A 25,132-nucleotide genomic window follows, 5' to 3' on the forward strand; every position below is an offset into this window, starting at 1 on the left:
GTCAGTAATTGAGGTACACGATGACATATGGAGAACAGTATGCATCCATCAGAGCTGTGTGTTTATGTGGCAACTTGTGGACTGTGGAGCACACACAGTGCTCATCCCTTTAGAAAAAATCACCTCTGTCAGGATCCCTTTTGTTCCACTCAGTAACTCTGCCAGAGGACACACTCACACTCACATTATTTATAGATATATATACACACAACACACACACACACTTTTAAAGTACTTTTCCAGCTAAACACTGCTGTTCTATGCTCACAATGACTAGAGTAGAAAGACCATAATAAAGGTCATATATTTGGTCATATATTTGGGGCTGGTCTGCCAATATGCCAGGAGAATCTGTACCTCATCATCCAAGGGCAGAACTGGGTGTCCATTTCTAAAAATGACTAAATGACGTGTGGCTGCTTCAAAGACATTTGGAAGTGCCTTGAGGTCCTCCAGTGACATCAGTGTAAAGAGTATTTGCTGCTAATCTTAATTAATTTACCAGCTTGATCTCTTAACAGCAAAAATTCCATTTACTATTAGCAAACCCATCAGCAGTAAGTTGTAGAAAAAAATAAATACTGAAGTTACTGGCTGCACATTATGTAGACTTCCAACCCACCTTCCTGGAATGAAATTACAGGCACCCTGCTGCCAGTGGGAACCTGGCAGTCCTGCCAGAGATTTCACTGGGACAGATATTTTACAGCCTTAGCTTCGGTGAATTTGTATTGTGGTCATGAAGTTGTGAGAAGAGCTTAGCAATCCTTCTTTTCAAAACATTGTCCACCCCAGAATTGCAGCTGGTAGAGATAAGCAAAATTTTTAAATTGAATTTTTTCAGCAAATAGTGCAAACTTCAGGATTGACTTCATTTTGCTGAACTGCCTTGTGCAAAAACAGAAGAAGAAAGTGAAAAGTCTGGAGTTTTCATCTGAAATTACTTAATGCCACCCCATTTTACTTTTCAATATTAACGGTATACTCAACTCTGATATTTTTTCTTTGGAAAATAATGTTTTGTTTAACAGAAACTAAAGTCTTTCAAATTTTGATTCAGCTATGGTTTTGAACAACTTAAAACAATATTTATTTTTTTTTTAAGGAAAAGTTTTCAGAATTAATAGCAAGATGAAATATCAGTTACTCAACACAGGTCCAACAGCAGGGGACAAGAAATTTGACTTTGAAACTTGATATTTTAAATATTAGACCAAAGCATACCCAGTCTATACGTAATTTCCTGATCCTGTTCCCAAAAATGTTAATGCAAGCTCTTTCATCAGTGGGATCTGCAAGCACTGACAGCAATTGCAACAGGCCCCTGAAATCCACAACAAGAAGAAAGAAATATACTTTCTGAACTAGTAAAACTTTAATTAACAGGGGGTTCTCTTGGCACAGTTTTTGCTGTTAAATAAATAAAGCATTTAGTCAAAACCATCTATATTTACTATACAAAATACTGAAAAGCAAACATATTTAAAAGATACGGAAATTTAAGGTTCTGTGAAAAGAAACTGTGCTACATGTTATTCACACTTATAATGCACATAACACAACTGCAACACAGTATTTAGATACTGTATATTCATACATGGCTGGTGTAAAGTTTTCATAAGGGGATGCCATGTTATTATAATGTATTTGTGTTTCACAGACTCTGAGCAAGGCAGAATTTGTCTTTTGGATGTCCAAATATAATAAACCAAAACAAATCAATGCCAGGCTGTAACAAATGGGCAGTGGTGTTCCATGTCAGAGTTCACTTGGCACAGCCAGGACTGCACACTTCTCAAGCAGATGGGATTTTGGTAGTGCTGCTGTTTTCTTTTCCAGCAAAATATCTTTGGGTGCAGGACCAGTTTTACCCCTTTCTTAGAAAACCCCACAATTCTGAAAGCACTCGAGTTTTCCAGAGTATTTTCTGGCTTTCAGCAACAATCTGCATTTTTAAAAAAAAAATTGACTATGAACAATTTCCACCTTCCAGTCTTTCTGGCATATACTCTTCTGAAAAGAGAACAGCTTTAATTACTTCTTCAAAACAAATAGCATGGCATCCCTTCTCAGATGGAATGTACACTGTGTGTTTGCATGCGGTATAATGTAAGTCACTTGAATACATCAGACTTTTTAACACTATAATATAAATAAGCTTATTCCTTCTACTAGACATATAAATGCCTTTTTTTTTTGCAGTCCATAATTATATATACATTGAAAAAGAATGATACACAAGCAGCAAAAAAGGCTTAGACTAGAACAACTCAGTGGTAACTAACCAAATTCGTGGCCTTTTCATATTTTCAACACAGAAAATTCTGCATATAAATATTTTTGGACTTTAGGAATTTTAAAATAAACAGAACAGTATAGTTGTCACACAGATCAAACACATTTTAAAAACATTTTGTTAGATTTTACAGAACACGCTGTTGACAGCTAAAAAAAGTAAAATAAAATAAACCAGATTTTTTAAAGGGGACAATAAGTCTAAACATCTGCTGATCCAGGGAGACAAGAGATGGACCTAATTACCATGAAGCAGTGATTCTATTCCAATTCCACAAGAAGGCAAGGCTTCCCACTGTTCTTTACAAGGAGATGTCTCTGTGTTCTTAGAAAGGACAACATCCCTCTAAACCTGGTCAGCAGTAAGGTAATACCCCATTTTGGACTGATCAAAACTCTAGTCAGAAAACAAAAAATACCCTAATCATAAAGGGCTTATGACAATGTCAGATAGTTACATCTTACAATATATACTATTGACAAAATACCACAACATTAAAAATAATTAAAACCAAAAGCAAATACATTTATAGAACAATTATGTCTTTATGTAGGAGTTCTCTACTTTAATGTTCCAAAAGAAATGTAGGTGTTTTCCAGTCACTTTCTACCTGCAAAATGGTGATCTGTACAAAACCCAACTGAATCTATTTTAAATCTGGGCTCCACAGAAAGCAAAACTTCAATGCACTGACACCCCCCCACCTTTTTTTTTTTTTTTTTCCACTTTCCCATTTTTCTTTTGACCTCAAAATTCTCAGCAGCCATTAAGGTCTTGTGAGTGTGGTCTGATTCTCCTTCATGGAATGGAAGCCCTTTGATATGGAAAAAGTAGAAGAATCCAGAAAGATTGTGAATGAAATTTTTTATACATGTCTCTGAAATGGGAGAAGCACGAATTGATAGGTGCTTGGGAAATTCAAATTGTAGGCACCAAGAAAATGCCATGGCATATGTTTCTAAAAAGTCACTGTTGTGGAAAAAAACAAATATAATGTTAATATTCAAACCACAGATTTCTAAAACACAACAAAATGTACCTGAGAGTGTGCATATTTATATATATATATTTATATTTATATTTTATATATATTTGCCAACATTTAAAGTGAGAAAGTATATTTCCCTCAATTCTTTCTCAAAACAAAGAACTGTGGATTTAAACAAAACAAACCCCCCCAATCAACCCCTCTCCTTCTCAAACCCCCATGAATGATACTTATGGCCCAAGCACTAAAGTCTAGTGATGCTTTGGAAAACCCCATTTCACATCCTCCTCTTTTCAAATGGTACCCCAAACAGAGTGGAGAATAAGCAAGAGAAAAACAAAAAAAAAAGAATAATATTTAAATATTACCCAGTATATAACAGACTGTACTTGTGTCAATGAAGAATCTCCAAGAAAATAAAGTGTAAGTCATACAAATGTAGCCCTGTTGACAAGCTTAGCTAATATTTCCTTGTAATTAAGTTGATTTGAAAGGATGTGAACACAAACAGGCTACATCAACACAGTATATTAAAATTCCCCCCTGTAGCACATTACAATCAATAAAAAGAAAATAAAATCTGAATAATACTAGAGGTAGCAGCTGTTTGTATTTTCCATTATCTGAGTATCTCTGGAGTCCAACCCTTGGAACATTGCTCCCCTGATGAAAGGCTTGTGTGCGATCAGCCGACGTACAGCAGAGTGGAAAGCTCGATGTCTGCAGGAGTGTTTGAAGTATCTTCCCCAGCACAATGCAAGTAGTACTTGTACAGAAGTGCCTTGATGACCTGTATTAAATCACAGCTCAAAAAGCTATGGCTGTTTGCTGTTTTACAAGCCATTTAAAAAAATTAAAAATAAAAAAAATCCACAAGGTGTTTGAGTAAGCTATGCAGTTCCACAACATATAAATACGGTGAGATTCAAGAGTTCCATATAACCTCTAAAATATAAGCTAGCTGAATATTAATGGAGTAATGATAGTATTAATCATAATTCTGGTGTCACAAGAACGCATTTCCTTCATTTGGGATGATTCTTGGAGGATGTTGGTGGGATCTCTTCTATGTCTGGTAGAAGTGGTGGTAGTGGTGGTGGTGCTCGTGGTGGTGGTGGTGCTCATGTCTTTGTATCATTTGTCCCACTTGGCCTTCATATAAAATGACTGTGGGCAGGTCTCTCACATGCTCCTTTTCCACAACTGTCCCTGGAGACTGGAAGGTTTTGCACATCTGGTGATTCTCCTTTGCCCTCTGCTTATGCTTCTTGTGGATCTGCTGGGACTGCAGGGGAAGGTACGGGAGGTTCTGGCCCAGCCGCGCACTCGGGGAAGCCACGGGCAAGGGCACCCCTTGGAAAGGTTTGTTCCTCACTGCCCTTCCAGGATGCACAGGGGCCACGTTTTTGCCCTGGGCTTTGGGAGACCTCACAAAGTGCTTGTTTGAGTCCTGGTTCCGGAGCCTCTGCTGGATTTCTGCAATCTTGGCATAGGAGCTTTCGGCCAGGCTGATGTGGTTTGGATCCACCACTTGAGATTTCCTATGGTGAGCATGGAAGGTCTCAGGCTCATGAGAGCGGGATCTAGTTTGATTCACAATTCTGCCTGGTGGGTCATGTTTTTGAGCTGCTGGAGGAGATCCTAGGAAATAACAAGCTGAGTTAGTCATCTAGTATTTCAAAGTTTTAATTAGTAGCATGCTGTTGGCAGGGATAGCATTATCGGCAGAACAAATTTTTCCTAAGGAAGTGAATGCAATTATAGCTGTCTAGTTTAATTACATTTAATAATTCTGGCCAGTAAATAATACACAAATATGAATACCTATTTAGAGAAGAATGAACATATGTGTGTGTGTGTATGTGTATTAAAATCTTTATGTTACCAACTCTTGGTTATCAAATTAAATGTAAGGGGAATAGTAAAACCCTGGCAGAGGGCAGGGAAATGAAAGAAATCCAAATCTCTTTGATTTGGGGACTAGAGCCAAAATTCCAGGTATGAACACACATTCTCCTATTTTTGGGTCAGTAGTGAGTATAAAATATGTGCTGGTCTCATCTTGGGGAAAAGTTCCAACATCCAAAAGTCAATCCTTGCCTCACCCGTAGACTAAACTTAATTATTTAGATGTAAAGATTGTTCTCCTAGGCTCAGCTCCAAGTTTGGCTACACAAACAAGTACATCAAAGCAGCCTTGAAGCACATTAGCCACTCTTGTGATACCACCTTCACCAGCAATTATCTTATTGCAGTATTTACAGTCCTGTTCCAGAGTCTCCACAGACAAATCACACAGCTTCACAATTCACTGTCCCTGACATGGAACATGCAACTGAAGAAAGAAAAGCTTATGAGGTTACAACACAAATTACCTGGCCCAAACTTGGATGTGTAGTTTTCTATTCCTGCAAGATCCAAATAGTGGTTTCTCCTTTCAATGTTCTCATCAACACAATGACGATAGCACCCACTTTGCTCTGGATTGTTCTCACTCTGGTGGTATCTGTCAGCAGGAAGCAAAATTACAATTCAGCAGAACTTCTTTAAAGTTCTTATCACCATCTGCAAACCAACAACTAATGGACCCTTTGAAGTGACAGGAGCTGCTCACAAAGAAACAACAAACACTTGGAATTCTGGATGGCCAGATCTGCTGTGACGATAGGCCTAAACTGACTGTTCCTTCCCCTCACATAAATCAACCCTGATGTTGCAAAGGAGGCTTTCAGATTGCATCACATGTGCAAAAGCAAATAAAACCACTCCTAGCACTTATAACTTTCTGTCTTAGGGCCAAACCATTCAACTCATTCTCCAATGTGGACATGCCAAAGAAAATCTGCTGTTTGATTTGTGATCATTCCCACCACTGTGAGGAAGTGCTGGGGTAATCCAGATAAATGTTCATGTTCCTGCTTCAGAAAGACAGGCAACAGCACAGGTGTAGTAAGAGAGCTTGGGAAGAGAAGGTGTTGGTAGGACACTCAGAGGTAACTGCTGCTTTCCAAAATATAATTAATAAGGTCAGATCAGACACTGGCTTTAGAATCTCAACTCCTTTTCCTGCTCAGCTTTGCAATTTTATTTATAGCAGAACTATTTCCTGAGAATGAATATCTGAAATACCATTCATTTATGAGGCAGAAAAAAATCAGGCAGAAGTTTACAGTATTGTAGCCCATAATGCCAAACAATTTAATTCAGCAATTTAAATGGGACATCTGCAAATATGAACAATATTTTCAATATAAAAACAGGATAAGCAGAAAACTCTTAAGTTGCTATTTGTCATTCAGACAGTTCAGTCTCCAAGACCAGGAGACTGACTTTGCTATTTCTCTGTGCAAGTGCACTGATGTCAACCTAAGACCAGAATCTGGCCTTGTATCCTACACCAGCTGCTAAATATGGGCTCTGTGCTGTGTGGGCCCAGTACTGTGCTTTTAGTCTACTAGCACATTTCCAAGTTTCCAGAGGCTGCTGATCCCCCTGAGCTCGGGCACAAATGGCTCTCCTGGTGCAGCCTGCCCTGCTCAGGGACATTGCAGAGCTGAGGCCCCTCGTGGCTCTGTCAGACACAGCTCTGCAGCTTCTTTGATAAAAGCCACAAGACTTGACCTACCTGCAAGATCATTTTGCTCTGCTTTGATAGAGGTAGAGTCTCCTGAATGGAGGAGAGTCTGGCTGGAAAGCAGGTAAGGCTTAAAGACTGAGTCAGCTCTGAACTCCAGAAGTGACATGGGGTACTCTCAAAATAAAAAAGGGAATGTCCAGACATTCTCTAACCATTTACAGGCTGTTACACTTTAGCATGTCAGCATATGAGATTTCCGGGGCTAGAACTTGCCTAACTGCAGTTGCCAGGCATGAATCACCTACAGAAACCACTTGGACTTGCACACATGTGCTGAAGACAATGCACAGTTAACCCAGAAAAAACATCATTGGGTTTGATCCAACACAATTAAGCAACTCTGTGTACAGCACTGTCTGTTGGAAATGAAGCTAACAGGGAACCTGTTATTTTGTTACTGTAATAAATTCAATCTCTCATCAGGACAGAGGGGAAAAATGATGCCAGTACTGCCACAGCCCTACATTCTAATAACTTTCTTACATGCAAGATGACGTTCAACAACATTCATGCAAATACACACAGTGAAGCAATTATACACTGATGAGAGATGTGCTCCACTGTCAAAGGGAGCTTCAAGCACTTCTGAGAACTGAAGTGTCTGGCATCCAGGCCCACAGTGCTGCAAACACATGGGAAGACTTGGGCAGGAATCAACTGTGTAAAAATACAGTGTTGTTGCTGGGTTTGGGCTTGGTTTGGCTTTGGTTTTAATAAAAAATGGCATCTGCTGAAGTGCTTGTGGAGTGTATGGAAGTCCTTTCTAAAATTCCCACACTGATGTGTCACGCTGATGGCACGAAGCACACAGCAATATAGCAGGAAAGGGATCAAGCAGTGACAGAGACAGGGCAGAAAATGCAGGGACATCCCTGAAAGCCTCATTCACTAGGAACAGAGTTTAAGTCAGCCAGGAGAACCAGGCTATCTAGCCATGAATCCAGCTACTTATCTTGATACTCATATTAGCCCTACAGGTGAAAACTCCTGCCTGTAGCTTCCAGCAAATGAAAAATCCATCTATCTCCCAACCTTCAGGATAAAAACATTCCTATCCATTTTATCTTGAATATTAATCACATCTTGCCTAGAATTCCTAAGAGACTGAACATGTGAAATGTGTGCACTTCTCACAAGTTCTCATTGCTGCTTTCAAAGGGGAAGCAGCTGCATTAATATTGTGAGATTCTGATCTGAGCCACAGCAGCTTTTCTGAGGGTTGTCAGCTTGGCCAGAGTGCACAAACATCCCTGAAAAACACCCAGTGTGAGCAGCACACTCTTCATCCTGCCTGCATTCAGAGGGATGCAACACAAACTGCCAGATGCTGACCACTGCCTGATGCTCATCTTCTCAGCCCAAGACAGATTTGTTCTGTCATTCTCACCAAGGAATGAGAAAGACAAACATTTGTCCAAACATTTGATGCTGTCACAATTGTGGATTTAATTGGAAGTGCCCACTGTTCATAAAAACACTACATTTGCAGAACCAGGACTGTAAGGTGGATAAGAGGGGTGCTTCAAACTGAAAGGGGATTTTTGCACTAGCAAAAAACCAAAATTATTTATTAAATAAAACCAGTCTGTTGAATTCACACAGGGCAAAACTTTGCTAATGGGCAGAGGGAATCTGCACACCAATCTAGGCCAGCAAGTAAAACCAGGGAGTATTCTTCAGTTCACAGAAGATTTCATGAAGAGTTGCTGACACAAGATTAATAGTAATTTTATTCTTCTTTTAGTCTGAAATTTGATTGTACTGGGATTTGCTGACTGGGATAACTCACTAGCATTTTTTCTCCATCCAAAAAAGGGAGGTACTGTTTTCTTGTCAGTTTTAATAAGACTGAATGCTCTCTCTCCTGATAAATTTGTTATGTATCCAGACAAAGATCACTAAATCTAAGGAAAGCCAAAAGTTTGTTGTTTTTTTTTCTTTTTAAAATTTGCAGCTGAAGAAACAAACATAACTAATGAGTCAATGTCATTACTGTAACATTTCAGCAAACACTTCCCTCTGCCTTACGAGCAGTTTCTGTTATGAAGCATAAAATCCTAAAATATACCAAATATGCACCAAGATGACCTGTTAGCACTCTGGTTGGGTTGTGAGCTGGTAACCAAGTTAGCCCATGTGAAGCTTGGCACTATTTGAGTTGATGAGTGAAAAAGATGGGCTGGAAGGAGGACAGAGAAAGGCAGGAGATGGCCTCTAAGGAGAGGAAAAGGTTTTAGGACAATTTTAGCCAAAAAGCTGTGCTATTAATCTCACTTATTTGCAGATGACATCTAAAAAGACAATTCAGATCCTCCAAAGAGCTCAAAGAAGAAAAGATCAGGATTTTTTTTTTTTTATGTTTGTTTTGCTTTAACATAAATATCCAGCTATGGAATCTGCTCTTAAGTCCCAAATGAAAACTCCTGTAATTCTTTTATTTTAAAATAATTTTTAAAAATAAAACAAGCAAGTAAGAAATGGTGGTTGAGATTTCATTAGAGGTACCCAGTGCCTGCCAGGAGCCAGGGCTCATTCCCCTTACCTGAGGGAAGCTTTCTGCTTCTTCTCAGAGCTTCTTGCTTCTTCATTAGCTTTGTTTTCAGCTCTGTGCCTGGCACTCTGCAGATCTGCCAAGAGAAAGGACATTCTTGTCACAGTGCTGTCCTTGCAGACCAGCACCATTAACATCCTGCTGGTGTCAGCAGACCAGGATGTCATGAATCATCTCAGCAGCTTCTCAGCCTTGCTGCTCCCCCAGGACAGGTTTTATTCAGATGTAACCTGGACTGCAGGAGATCAGCCAGGCTGAATTTACCCTGCACTCCTTGTGGAGCCACATTCACTGACAGGCTCAGTGGTGGCAATTCAGTGCTGTACTAATGCAGCATGGAGCTCCCCAGCAGGCAGAATTTGCTTCTGCTTGCTCTTGGGCAGTGATTGTTTTATTAAAATTGAGGTGACCAGGCTCTCCTATTAGATCTGATGCCTACATTTTCTACTGAAGTATTACTTTAAATACTTTTAAGCATTTCAATTTAGTACTACTCTACCTACTGAAGTAATTATGCTGATACAATTATTATCATTACAGTGAAGCTGGACAAGCCATTATGGTACAAACATTTCATAATGGCAGACTCTGCCAGCACAGAAAATGTGCAATTTTTATGCACAGATTCCTTAAGTTTACTTATCCTTAATTGTTTATTTTTACCCAGCAGCGCTGGTAGAAATATTTTATATCCCTACACCTGCTTCCACACAAACCAAGTGCTGCAATATCAGCAGAGATAAAGTGGTGCAAGTCAAGAAGGTCTTAGATCTGCCTTTCAGTGCACAGAGAATTACACTACATATGGGTTACTGCTGCTTCCAAAGGAAGCAATCCATCAGAAGGGAGAACCCTCATTTGCTAATGAGACACTGAAAGGAGGGCAGGTAATTTTCCAGTCAAAATCATAAAGCAGGTTCATGCAATTTAAAATAACCACAAAATTATTTGCCTTTAAGTATATATGTATTTGCATTAACAAAATATAGAGATGGATTTTCAAGGGACTCTGGAAGTTTTCTGTATTTTTTTTTTTCCAAATGGCTGATTGCACATCCTTACCAGTGTGATTTAACAAGATACTCTTTTTCTTCTGGCTGCCATCTGGTGCCACAGTGAGCTTCACTCGCAGAGTTTTGCTGGAACTAGGAGAATGGTTTACTGAAGCATCAACTACCTCATAGATGGTATGGAGCAGGCTGGTAATGTCCTGGAGTTGGATTGAAACACAAAAGAAGACAGTACTGTGAAAATGGCATGAAAACTACAGCTTTGATGCTTACAATTGTTTTGGATTTGGCACTATTACATGCTGAAGTATCCTCAAAAGTCACTGAATTTAGAAAACTTCAACTTGCACAGTGTTACAATCTTCACCAAGATTTCTGGGTTTCTGAATTGGGACAAATAAGATCAAAACAATAACAACAGTACAAGATCTGCAGGTTTCCTGAGCTCTGAATCTGCAAAATGGTGTTCTGCCTTTTCTTTGATTTACAGAGAAGCCAGGGATAATCAGTCATACTCCACTAAAAATTGAGTTCACACGGCCAAAACAAATATATCAATCGAAGAAAATCTTGGATATTAGTCTTTCAGTTTGTTTGCTTTTGTTTTTTTTTTTTCCCTTGGCATAGTTAAATGGTTGATTATATAGAGGAAAATCAGTAAGAAAAGTAGCAGAACTGTAAACCTGTAAAGGTTTGGAAATAAATTATGTCTGTCTGAATGTCACCCTACCATCTGTGTTTTGGGGTCTAGCTAATTTTGCAAAATTCAACCACACACATTTTGAACTGCAAATATTATCCAGTCAGGCCTGTTGCAGAAGCTTCTTCACAGATCTCTTTGAAGGCAATGGGATTGAACAGAGGCTCACATGTCTGGCTATACTGGGAAGAACACCACCAATTTTAACAAGCCAATGGTTTCAAACAGGAGGAACACTGTTTAGTAGCTGGTGATGCTCAGAGGTCTCTCAGGTTGATTTAATCCAGCCAGGCTCAAACAGGCACTGCCTTAAACTGCCAGGATGAAAAGAGGATCTCTTGGCTCACTGCTTTCCCTCAAAAGGATTTTACCCAAACTGGTCTTGGGCACCAACCTAAGGCCAAAGCATTCTGATGAAGCATTCTGATCATTGCAGGCCATAAAGAGTCCACTGAATGCATGTCTGAGAACTTCTCTGTGCTGGTCTTCCCTTTCCTTGATCTCTCCTACTGCCTAAGCTCTTTCCAGATGCCTGCAAGCACAAAGGAAATACCTAAATCATCTTTTGATAAGTATAACTGGTTCTGAGGATTAAGAGTCAGGTCTATAAAAATTCAAAACCTCCACAAGTTTTCCTTTGCTCAGGAGCCACACCTGTAACATGGGCAGCTCCAGTTTAGTACACCCTAATGGAGGCCCCACCACTTTAGCAGTCAGTATCCCACACAGTCCTCATTATGGAGCCAGATTTAAGGATGACACAGAAATACTAATTTCTACTCACACAGAATTTAGGGGAATACTGACCTTATGGCCAGGACCAATGATATTACAGCAGATGATTTTCCAGCTCAATAGGAAGAATAAATAACTAAATCCTAGGGGCTCCAGACTTTGTCTTAACATGTAACCTCTCCAACTTTTCTGCACTCAGGGGAATTTCTCCAGACGTGTAAGTTCAAGACAATATATCCATAAAGAGAGAGCAGAATTTGCCTCTTTTATTTTTCCAGTGATATTTTTTCTCTCATTGCTGCAAGAGTCTACATGGGCTGTTACTACATATCAGCAGCTGTTTTCCATGCTCTTGACAATCACTGTCCAAAGCCTGAGTGTGGGACAGAATGCTCTGTGTCCATCTGGGGGACACCTCAGAGCTCTTTAAGACATCTCCCTTCTCCCTCATTTGAAACCCAGCCAGACCTCTAAATGTGGCCAGATAGAGCCACATTTGACAGCCAGCTTGAAGGGCTGGATTTTTATTTCATCTAAGAGGAAGAACCCAGGCAAGCACATAAACAGACAAACAAGCCATATCTGTTGTTCTATATTCCTCCATAAGTCATGTTTTAGGAGCATTGTGCTATAATCCTACACTTTGATAAACCTTCTCCTTCAACAAACTACTTAAGCAGAGTATTTATTATTTACTGGGCTCCATACACTCAGCACATGGGTGAATGGGGTTTTTCCTACACATTCCTGGACAAGTGCTGGTTAGCCAACATGTCATTTTTCCACACAAGGCTGCTATCAAGAGGTTATTATCAACTCTTTCATTCACAATAATCTGCCCTTCTTCCTTTTTTCAGCTATGCCAGATATTTGTAAAGCCAGATGTTTGTACATCTAGTCTATTTTATCTTCAATAATCACAGGTTAAAAAAAACCCACTGTCCTTTTACATAAATTTTTTCAGTGTTGAGGTCTAACTTGCTAACTGGCTGACAATCTGCCCCTTGTGTTCTGTGAGGGTCTTTCTCAACAAGCTGTTTGACTCAGCAGTTTAAAAAGTATTCCCAAAGGCTGTCAGGGAAGGGCAAACTTGTGTGACACATACTTAGCAAGTCACAAATATGTGCACACACATATAACATCAGGACAAGTTACACTTCTCTGCCAAACAGTCCCAAATTAACCCAAATTAATGTCCAGGCTGTGAAATGGCTGCAAGAGGACTCAGCACCCCTGTGACTTGCACACTGCTGCCTTTGCCTTTTGCTCTGTGTTTAACTGCAGCTCCCCCTGGGAGCTCTGAACTCTGTGTTCTGGCACTGCAGGAACGTGGTTGTCACATTGGATGTGTCCCAAGATCCAGGTCAGGGATAGCCATGAGCAACCACTTAGTGCTGATCTTCTAAATATTGACAACCACGCTTTTATTATAGGATTCATTTACTTGTGATCCTAATTTGGGAATTTCAGACAACTGACAGTTCTGATTTGTTCTGTCTCGTACTGTGGTCCTGGCTGAGCAGGTACCAGCTACAAGGCACCTTGAGCCTCCTGTTGCTTCACAATTTTTGCTTCATAATTATAACATATGAATTTCTGAGGCAGTGATCTACTGGGAATGGCCTTTGTCAATAAAATTTGAACTGTGACTAAAATTCCTTCCTCACAGCCCTGTTTTGGCAGCTAATATAGTAATGGTTACTTGACAAATTGGTAGCAATAGACCATTCAGATATATGTTACACACCCTGTATTTTATGGTTACATGTATATTTACCCAAAAAGTATTTTCATCTTCCAGTAGCTTGCCAACAGACTTGTTTCCCTTAAAAGCTGTTCCACTGAACATTATCTGTATTTAAATCTGTTTAAAAACTGCCTAAATCATTGAGACAGCTTTGCCTTCTACACAGCAGCTTGTGCATTTCACCATCCTCAAGAAATTTAGCATCAAAGATCAAGAATAAAACCTAGTTAAATGGTCCTCTTGTCTGATACATAAACCAGCATGACACAGAGCCCACCTACCAAAGAATTGAACTTCTGCACAATGAATCATGAGTTTTACAAATCATGGGAATTTGCAAATCTTTTGCTTTAGACTGCTTGGCCCTTCCCCCACAAAAAGTGGATTTTTAGACTACTATATTTAATGGGTAAAGAGAAACAAAATGAAAAAAAATATTTCTCTCCATTATAGCAAATGGATTATATTTGGAGGGGAAGTATTCTGCATGGCTCTAACTTCTGGTATGCAGAATTTCTGCTGGGATCTCTAGGTTATATCAAGTACAAAAACTGAAACTGATATTTTTCCACAGAGAGGAAAACAAATGCTCATTGAGTAGTATCCAAGCAGCCAGCACATGCCATACCCAGATTTATTTGTCTTTTGCTCATTGAACACCATGGCTGGTTTTACCAGGGTGAAAACCTCATCCTTTTTTATCAAGCAGCCAATGCAACAAAGTATATTAGGAAGAGAAAATTTAATAGATTGCCCAAAATATTTCCTTTCAAAATATTAAAAAGCAAACAGTCTGCAGAATACTTTATGGATCTCCAATAGGAGATTAACAGTAATTTATAACATTCAGAGAAACCAATGGGTCTGAAAAAAGAATGAGAACACTGAAGTTTTCCTCAGTCCTTACAGAACATATGTGAGACTGAGAAAGTCCTTATTCTAGGTATTACTTTCTATTTTTAAGGAATATTAGTGGTACAGGGATGACCTTATTTTTTCCATATTAGCATAGATTATCATCACAAAATTAGTTAGAAAATTAGAGATTTTTGTAGAAGACACTCATGAGTTTTTCCATTAGAGTTAATTTACCAGAATGAGATATTTGTACCTAAAAAAACTCAGTCAACAAACAACGCACAAAAATACCCTAAACTACCAGCCTCCCCTTAGAAAAAAACAAAACTAAACCAAACCACAGAACACCCCCAAAGCCAAAGAGTTTAATAAAATGAAAATATTCAGTTTGAGTCTCTGTAGCTTTCCTGAGAGAGCATTTTTTGACTCCCCTTAAAACCAAGAGAAAAAGTTATATTTTCTCTTAATATTTCTATCAGACATGAAGCCACCATCTCTAATGCCTGAAATGATGGCCACAGGTACAGACAGGCCCTGCTCCTCTATCCATTGATTTCATTGCTCTTTCTGTATCCTGACTTAGTACAAACAGTGAAAACCAACAAATTTCAAGGGTCAGGCTGATGAATGGTTGCCCCAAAAAAGCCAATATCCTTCCCCAAGTCAGTGATTGGTGCTGAGTTCTGAATGCAGATATAACCTCAAACCTTTTTATTCATTAGAGTATAGGAGTAAAAAAAAAAATCTAAAAAGGCAAAGAACAAGTCACAAAGAAAACATAAGAGGGAAAATTGGGTATTTAATGTAAGATACAAAGAACAATTTTAGCATTAAAAATGCATGAAGAGAAACATCAATACCAGTTCATTACCTTTCCCTTGGAAAAAGATAAATACAAATGTCTCATTTGTACTTTGTTTGTAGTCTGATTTCTACATACAGCAGGATGTTTTTATTGCAGCATCAGCTCTGTTTGATCACATACATTTTTGAATCATTCTTATTTGGAAAGCAAAGGGAACTTCACTTGCTATCTGCTCAAAAGCTGCTCTAGAAGAGATTTCTTTTTTTTTTTTTTTTTGTCCTGACAAGCAACTTTCTTGTGTGCTTATTCCTGTGCAGCCGCTCACCAAAGAAACTCAATTTTACAAGGAGCTGATTAAAATAAAAATTAAAAAAATAAAAAGCTAGTGTTTATGAAGTGTAATTACATTCAGAGAGCTCAGTATAAAACCTCATGGATCAAAACACATTAGTTCAATTACCCAAGTTTCAAGTCCGATTACAAATATTCCTGTGAAGATAATTAGAGTGCAGCTGTCAGTTTTAAAAAGGCCTGCTGTACATAATGAATTGTCCTCTTATGGCTTATGGAATGAAGGGAAGTGGTATTAGCCAAGTTTTGTAATATACATATTAGAGCAGGAAAAGTTATCTCTCATTAAACCAAAAGGGATTGAGAACTGGTCATCTTTGTGGCAGAAAAAGCAGAAGTTTAATAACATACAGTAATGTTAATTTATAATTTGCCATCCCAGTAATTATGCTTTCATAATGGGCATAGCTCTTCAAGAAGCATGACTAGATGTGAATTTCAAATTATAAGGACTACAGAATAAGTCATACAGACTCTAGGAGCAAATCAAAGCAGCATTAAGTTCTGAAGACATTGTTAAATCCAGAAGAAATTTCACTAAAATGGAATTTGAATGCTCTAGCAGTGATCTGTCATTTTGCAGAACCCAAGGGAAGCTGTATCAACTAAGTATGCACCTTATTCACAAGTCTTAAACATTTGAATGAAAAAAACCCATTCAGTCCATCAGTAAAATTGCTCCCCCAAACTTAATTTAATACTGTGGATTCCTTTGGAAACTCTCTGGACATGAGGTACAGTGTTTTGAACACAATTATTTGGAATCAAATGAAATGGTTTTGGGTGGGCAAGCCACTTCTTTTCCACTGTCTCACTTTTACAATGTGGTGAAAAGCAAGAATAATGCTACTGACTTCTTTTTGTAAATCACCTCCAGGTCTATAGGTAAAAAATGAAGTGAAAAAAATTTCATCTCTCTGTTAAATCCAGATATAAATCCAGGAGACATTAAAGGGAAATTTTCCAAGAATGAGAAATGGTCCATATTAAGCTTTTCTCACCAGAACACTGATCTTTGTTAAAAAAAGCTGACTGGTTTGAATGCATTTTCATCAGCTCACTGAAGGGCACTGGTACAGATCTGCCTCTTGCTCAGACTGCCCATTTTGTCCCTGCTCCAGCAATGTACTTCACATACTTTTAACTGAAAACATGTCTCTTATTCATTTTAATTGAAACTATTCAAATGTTTAATGTTCCCCCAAGTGAAGTCATTTGCTGGAACAGGAGCAGAGTTGCTTAGCAAAGGACAGTATCAGGTACACTGTGTCTACCCATCTCCCAGGGGCCAAGAGAACAAGAAATTCTATGACATTTAAGAGACTAAAATTCCTCTTTTGTGGCCAGGATTATCTATGAGCTGCTATTGTTGGTCATTCTTGCTCAAAAAACCCCTCATAAATTGCATCTGGATTCAACAAAAGATAACCAAGAAGATAACCAATGCTTATATAAATGGCCCTGGAACAGTTTGCAAAAGAAGTGTGTGACATAAAGGGGAAGATTTGGAATGGTGCATACTACTTGTTTCTATCTTTGGTCACATGTAAAGAGCTGAAAAGTATCAACCTATTTGGTCCCTTGCTGAAAGAATTTTTTTTGGCACAGGTTCAAGCCTAAATGTAGCAACCTCCAGACCTCAGAACAGTATAATATTCAATCCTTGCACAGATTTGGTTTCAGTTAAGCTATAGTCTGCTCTTGTAGCAGGGAGAGGTAGAATTTGGCTGTAACATATTCTCAAAGTACAGTCAAATTAAGCTCTTTGGTGTACCACATAATCACAAGCAATTATTGTATACATACTTGAAAGCATATTCTTGTTATGTTCAGCACATGGAACCCCCACTGACACTAATGGGAATTCCATGCCTGAATGTAAAAGACACCCATGTGTGTGGGTTTGGGTTTTGTGTGTTATTCCCCTATTTTTGAGAGTCACAATAATCTTGTAATGAAGACTTAGCCTTGGGTCTTGAAAGACCTGGGTTCAATCTGCCACTAGGTTCTTGTGAGACTTCAAGCAAGTTATTTCATTTTTCTAGTCTCTGTTCCACAAACATTAACAAATACAATACTACTTCCTCATCTCACTCCCCCTTCTTGCCCTATCTCATCTTCCTATTTGAAACTCTGGACTTAGCCTGCAACTTTTCATCTGCTCGTTCTTGTGCATGAGGTGCACAGATTTCACTTGACTATTCAAAGCACTATCAGAGTAGAGACAATAAAAATAGCCTTGTAATAATGTTCAAATACATGTTAAAAACCCTGAACAAACACCACATTTGGCTATGTCAAAAGAAATTTGCTTCAGACTTACAGAAAAATATTCTGCCCTCAGTTGGTGTCTAAGACCAATACATTTTCAATATTTGCCCTTTTACTTTCAAACAGTTTTTAGCAATTGTCACAGGCACCAGCATTTGATCTAAGAGAGAAAAAGCCTTTGATTTTCAGTTGACTATGTAAAGGCATGGGAGCCAGTAAACACACATCACAAAAATCAGTGACAGCACATAGCATAAATCCCAAGTAAAAGACATTCTTCTAGAGGAAATATTATTCAATTTGGGCAGAAATAGTTCTCAAAAAGGACTATATCCTAATCCAAACATCCTTTAATTTGGCTTGAAGACATCCTGATAATAAAAAAATACACACAGGTATGCTTGGACAGCCATTCCCTATGGTCCTGCAGAGAACATCACCAGTGTTATTTATACTTGGAAGGAAAAGGCAGAGATCAGCCCAATACTCATGAAAACAATAGAAGAGTATAGTTAGTACTGTTGGAAAGAATGTCAGCAAGCAACCTTGCTATTTGGTTAGCTTAACTGAAAAGCAGGAGAGAAGCCAGAACAATATACATTTGCAGGGGTTTATTTTGACAATGTGTTTAGTTGTTCAGTTGTTTCAGATATTTTTCCTCCTCAAATGCCAGTACTATTTTTTAAAGGCTAATCTCAGGTATTAAACAACAACCAGCTTAAAAAACGGTACAGTAGATCTGAAAACAGTAAACTACTGGTGGGATTGTTTCTAGGAGGGAAGGGTCCATGAAACTGCTGTTTAAGTTGGCAGGACACCTCTACTTCATAGTAGGAAAAATGTTCCTGTTATAAAACACTTCTCTTGTTAGCAGGCTGCACAGAAGGCAGCTGTACTTTGCTTACCTCACGTGTGACTCTTCCGTTGTTATCAAAGTCATACAGTGTGAAGGTCCATTCTTGCCTGTTATCTTCCTCTACAGATACATCACATTGCAATTCCTAAGAAACATGCAAAGAGCAGCTGATTACCTGAAGCACAAGGCCTGTTTGCAGAGGAGACTCTCTGTAGGAGGCTGCTTGCTTCCTTCCTTCCTCCCTCCCTTGTGGGGGAAGCTCCCAGGACGTGTCCCTGAGAGCTCTGTCACCACAACAAGAGGTCCCACCATAATCACAAAACACTCCAAGCTCTCTGGGCTGCACCTCAGGGAATTCATTACTTGCTTTCTACTACATTGTAGAAAACAGGAAAAGGTACAAGAGGAGTGTTCCCTGAAGCTCTTGAAACATAGTAAGACTGTGAGAAGGAAAACTACGCTTAACTCAGGAAGAGGAAGACAGCAGAAGCAGACTCACAGAAGGAGGTGGCACACCACAGGGCTAGGAGTAAGGATTAATGCAGTGTGGACACAAATCCCCACCAGAGAGACCTGTCCTTGACACAGATATTTGACAGGCAAAGGTTGTCAGAGTTAGTGCAGTACAACATCATGCCACTGAACCTCCTGAAATAGAGCCTGCCTTGGAATTGGCAAGAACAACCTGGGAGTAGTGCCTGCTCCTTGTTTTAACTATGCTTCTGCTAGTAAGAGTGTGATCTGTGGAAAGCCTGAAAGAATCAATTTGTTAAAGGGGAAAAAAATGCTCAAACCAAAACCAAGAACAAAGGATGCACTTTGACTGACTCCAGTCACCTGGGTGCAAATCATTTGCTGTCTCTCAAGCCCTGTGCAATCAGAATTATCCAGAGCCACAAAAAGGCAAAACAGAGAAGTTACAGTGCAATTAAAATGAAAGTCACTGTATGCAAGTAAAATAAACAGCCTCAAATAGCTTCAGCATGATAGACCTCAAAACACCTGGTTGATCTTCTGACTTGAAACCAATTCCCTGCAGCAGCTCTGGGCACCGTCCCCTGCCGAGTTCAAAGCCGCCTCTCGCAGCTGTAACAAGCCCGGCTGAGAGCTGCCAAGTGCCCCACACTCCACTGTGGAAACACAGTTTCGTGTTACACAAACATTCCCGGCACCTTTAAAAGCCAAATCACTTTCACCTCAGATTTAGACCTCTTGTCGCAACACTTGCGTTTCTGATTCTTTTATACCTTTGAAGCATTTACCAGTCTCTCAGCTCCCAGCTCACATTGCTGGAAAACTTTCATTTGTAGAACAAGGGGAAAAAAATATCAATACTTGGTTTCTTGCCACATATTAATACTTCCCTGTCCCACACTGCCTAACATAACATCTTTATGTGAGGATGTGCAGTGCTTAGTTAAGAGCCATGGAAACCTTCCCTGCATTAGTCACGGTGCCTAGAACCAAGTGCTAACCTTTATGGCATGCCAAGAACTACTTGGGAACAAATGCAGACTTTGCTGCTACAGTGCAGCTCCAGCTACTCTGGCACCAGCCATGTTGACAGGTGTCCTCCAATGTTCAAATGTCAAGGCACTGCTAATTGCAATTTATCATGCCTTTCCTGTCTGCAGATGTCTGCTACTAGAGATACAATATAAAATGGGCCTAGACAGGGAGTTATAGCTGTGCAAGGGAAAAAAAAATTAAAAAAAGAAGGAAAGTCACTGCCCCAGAAGCCACACATGGAACACCTGAACTATCCATGGGAGACCTACCTCCCCATAATCTGCTTTAAAATAACAACAACAAAAAATTGTACCAGACTGTAGTCCAGCCACGATGCAAGGTGGCTGCATGGTCTTTTAAACAACAATTGAAGAAACACAAAGGTCATTACTTAGAGAGGCTGACAGCACTAAAAGGCAGATGTTTGCCATATCTGCTGGAGTGCAGAGATGAATATTTGTGCTGTTTTTTGCTGGTGCCAGAATATCTTCCTCCTCATCAAGACAGACAACCCACTAGCTGTTTGACTGCATGTTTCCATACTCATATTTATGAAAACACGCCCTTACAGAAACAAAATCTGCCAACTACACACAGTATCTGACAGTTATAGGATGTTTGCAAGTCTATAAGGAAATAGCCCATAGGACTCATCATTTTTCCTCTCTGTCTGCCAGGTGATCAGATGGAATTCCCATGTAGCAGGTCAGGGTTATTTCCCTTTGGAGACCTGGGCACAGAACATCAATCATTGCAGAAGCTTTCACAGGCATCTTCTACATTAGGCAGATTTAACCAAGTGCAATAGTCCATGAAAGTCAATCTACAGATTTGATAACAAGGTAGCTGGCTTAATAGATAAAGGGTTAAACTGAGAGCTTCTTCTTACTATGCATTTCAGATACTGCAGAGAAATAATCATCATTTGATTCCTTCCAAACCTGGGAATAAGTGTCACTAATCACCTCATATGGAGCACCAATAGCAAGGCACAGATTTGTGCCAGTTCTGATGCCTCCTGTACCCACTACAAACACTGGGAGCAATAAACATTCATCAGATGTCACTATTTGGTCCACAGGTTATTTTTCTACCATAATTATGTCAGTACAGTGAAACTTTAAAATACAAAGGACTTACTTCAAATTTCAGTTGCTTCTTGGAACTTGTGCGCGTGTCACTTTCTTTTTCTGCTTTCTTTTCATCTCCACTGCAAACTCCATCTGTCTTCTCTGGAGGCAAAGCCACTGTGAAAAGCATATTTAAGGAAAAATGCTTATAAGGAAATGTCAAAGCAGTCTCATATTTGCAAATCTGTCTTTATATTTAGGGTGAAATTGGTATCAGCAAACTTGTATGAGAGGATCATTATACTTGATTTGCTTTTGTGTTCACTATACATCTGGGATAATTTCAGCAGACAATCTACCAACAGCTTTTGGTACACAACCTCTCCTGCAAACATCACTAGAGTCACAGGAAGTTCAAACACAGTATTATGAGAATATAAAACAGCAGAACTGTTACTGCAAATAAGTTGAATAATTTGCAAAATATTGAAAGTTTCTGACATATTGCAAAGACCCATCACATTCACCAGCAGTGAGTGAAGTAATGAAGCTGAAATAAAGCCCTCATTCTGTTCCAGTTTCACTCTTCAAACACACACAAAGCTTCATGCCTTCCAAGAAGGTAACACTACCTGCCAAAAAGGTTAAGCTGCATATTTTCAATGCATGAAACAGCATATTTCACTCAAGTTTCAAGTTAAAACATCAAGCACTTGCATAAATCAATAGTACTCATAAAGAGCATCAATATTAATATCTATCACAACATATCATAACATATATCAGATATATAACAGAAAAATATACACTTCTCATGTAGATTAAAAGCTAGAACTTAATAGCTGTTCCTTTGGCTTCCGTAGGGGCATTCAGCCTTGCACATGATGAAACTCTATATCTGAAGAAAACTAATTCTATCTTCATTAGCATTATGAAAATATACAAAGACTTTTTAACCCTACTCTCAGACTTTAGACATCATTTTTTGCACATCCACATACCTCTGCCAACGTTACCACCTTACTCCACTGCATATAGCAGTAATCCTTCCAACTCCCCAAAACCCAGCAAAATTGCAAGAACACAGGTCCTAAAGTCAGCATTTTCTTCTCCTGCACTGCAACATTTGCATCTGCCCAAGGCCTTTATCCTGATGTGATGTTAGGAGCTGTTTCTTGGGGATGCCTTTGGCAGCAGCATCTCATTAAGTGCCAGTTCAATCAAGTCAGATTCCTTACAAAAAAGGTGACATGATGGTTGCCTCCAGTTCAGGGTGGCCCATTGCAAACTGGTTTACTGGCTCTCCTGCTGTTCCACACTGCTGAGCTGCCTCCCAACCATTCTTACAGGAAAGCAAGCCACTAATGTGCTAGAAATTAAGATATTCTATTAGCCATCTTCCAGGACTTACTTTCATGTTTAAAATAGAAAAATAAGCTTCAAGAAACCAACCAATCAACAACAACAAAATCCAAAAACAAAACCAAACAAACAAAATAGAAAACCCACAGAAAAACTCTTACTAATCCCATTACCATCGCTTCATACTCTCAGAAATTCCAGAGGATTTCTGCCCAAACATTCATATTGTCACACTGCAATACATACCACAGTCTCATTTATTTGTTTAAATGTAACATTATTCTATTACTTTTGTTTGTTTGTTTTCAAAACTGTGGTATGCTATATAAGATGGATGTACAGTAAAGAAAAGGGAATAAAGTAGAAATGCTGACCTTGGGAATTTCCTGTCTTTGATACTTACTGGTGGTTTTGATGTTTTACTAACACCAGCTTCCCAACACACACATGTAATTTGCATTATAGCAATGCAATGGTGTTTATTGTACACATACTGACATGTTGATATACTTTGATTTCTATTCCAAGTCATGTTAGCATTCCTTTCACCAAACATAAGCTAAGTAGGAAGGTCAGACAAAGGAAGACAAAGCAGCTTCACAGAAGTTTCTTCCCTGATTCCTTTAAGCTAGTGTTATTGAGCAAGCAGGGATTATTTCTTAGGAGGTTTTTGTATAGTGTTTATCACAGGTAAGACAAGTATGAAAATAAGTATTATTTCCAATACCAACTTTGAATATCTGACAAAGTGCCATTGCTTTATACTCACTTTGCTCATAAATACAACTCCACATTCCTAGAAGTTCAAAGCTAAGGTCACAAAAAGACCCCCATACAACAAAAGACAACATTTGTTTGTCTACTTCAGTCCAGGTTTGTTGCTTCATTTTAAAATCAACAGGGAATGAAAAGGTAACCTGGGCCTTCATAACATGGACAGTGACACTGATAGTGCTTTTCATAGCTATTAGACACACCCCTGGATCTTCAGTGCCTCATCTGTACCAGGGATTGGCTCTTCACATGCACAGTTAGAACCTGATAAAACTTCTGTAAAAGAGGCTTTTGCAATCCCTGCTAGTCTTGCTCTAGGGAATGTGAAATAAATGAAAGCTGGGCTGGTATGACCCTCAGCTTCTTTGGGACAGTGAACAGACATACAGAAAAAAAAAAAAACAACAACCTACTCCTGTTATCATACATTCTTTTAAATGCTTAAAAGTGCATGACAGCCAAAAGACTCCTGGAGTGGCCTTTTATGTGTTGAGGGTCAGCATCCCAAATGACAGTGGCATGGCAGACTGCATTAGGCACAGCACTGAGGCAGATCCTGCACTAGGCCACTATTCCCTGCCACAGTGCCCTTTGCTGGGTGCTCTGTCAAAGCAAAGTGTCTCACTCAGCATTGCCACCTTTCCACCACCATGCTCCTGCACTGTGCTGAAAGCCTCTGGCACAAGCACAGAGCACCAGGGCTCTCCAGCCCAGCAGGTGCTTTGGAGAGGAGCAGCACAGAGTTACCTTCTGCTGCCAGAGCAGCCCTTCCCCTGGTACACTTAACAACCTTCCTGGATGTACAGTTTGTATGCTCAGACAGGAAGCTTTCACTTTAATGTATAATTTATGTAACAGAGGAGAAAACGTGCACTGACAAATTAGTCTTCCCAAAAAACAAGGGTTCAACTATTGGGGAAGGAGGAGATACATCTTGCAGCACACTCCTTGGGAGACTTTAAATACTGTATGCCAGAAATTATCCTCTTTGAGCTTTGCTGACCTTTGATCTGAAGAACTTATTGGCCTTGCTGCTCCAGGGAATTATCCTTTGAAATCAGTTACTCATTTTGGAGCTCAAATGAAATGGGGAAATCTGATGATCTCATCCTGATGTCACGTTCCATTCAGCATAGAAAAATGAAATCTAACTGAGGAAACTTTAAAGGGCAATATGGAGATACTAAAATAGTATTTACAAGTGATCAAATAATGTGTCTGTGCATATATCCCCATGTGCCTTATCCAAACCCAATGAACATTTTAAAATACATACTGTTTTGTCTGAGAAGAGAAGGAGAAGTCTTTGGTATTTTGCTGCTATACTTAGTTTTGACTATTGACATGTGCTCAATTTCATGAGGGATACAAACACATGCAGAGCCTACTTATAAATAAAATGAGAATGTCTGCTTGGGACAGTTAAAACTGGCAGCCTGTAAACAGAGATCCACCAGTGAGCCACATGCCAAGGTTCAGATATATTCACAATGTGAACTTCCTTTCAGCTCTGCCAATGGTATTAAACCAGACCAGACAAGATAGCTATCTCAAAGGAGTGTGGAGAATTAATAGACTTGTGTTTCCAAAGCCTAGGTCATCAGAAATAGGT

General features: G+C 39.2%; 1 protein-coding gene across 2 annotated transcripts in view; it reads right to left on the reverse strand.

The window, feature by feature from the left end:
• Positions 1-512: 512 nt before the first annotated feature.
• Positions 513-25,132, reverse strand: part of NKD1 (NKD inhibitor of WNT signaling pathway 1) — a 107,863-nt gene continuing 83,243 nt past the window's right edge. The window contains exons 5-10 of one of the 2 annotated variants that reach the window (XM_056500911.1): positions 21,455-21,561; positions 18,855-18,950; positions 10,535-10,682; positions 9,464-9,548; positions 5,660-5,790; positions 513-4,925 (exon numbers count right to left, since the gene is read on the reverse strand). In XM_056500911.1, coding sequence (XP_056356886.1) covers positions 4,351-4,925; positions 5,660-5,790; positions 9,464-9,548; positions 10,535-10,682; positions 18,855-18,950; positions 21,455-21,561 — 1,142 coding nt within the window. In that variant the 3' untranslated portion in view covers positions 513-4,350. The remainder of the gene's footprint in view (positions 4,926-5,659; positions 5,791-9,463; positions 9,549-10,534; positions 10,683-18,854; positions 18,951-21,454; positions 21,562-25,132) is intronic. The other variant, XM_056500912.1, reaches the window with a different exon arrangement.

Source organism: Oenanthe melanoleuca, chromosome 11, assembly GCF_029582105.1.
Source record: "Oenanthe melanoleuca isolate GR-GAL-2019-014 chromosome 11, OMel1.0, whole genome shotgun sequence".
NCBI classification, from domain to species: domain Eukaryota; kingdom Metazoa; phylum Chordata; class Aves; order Passeriformes; family Muscicapidae; genus Oenanthe; species Oenanthe melanoleuca.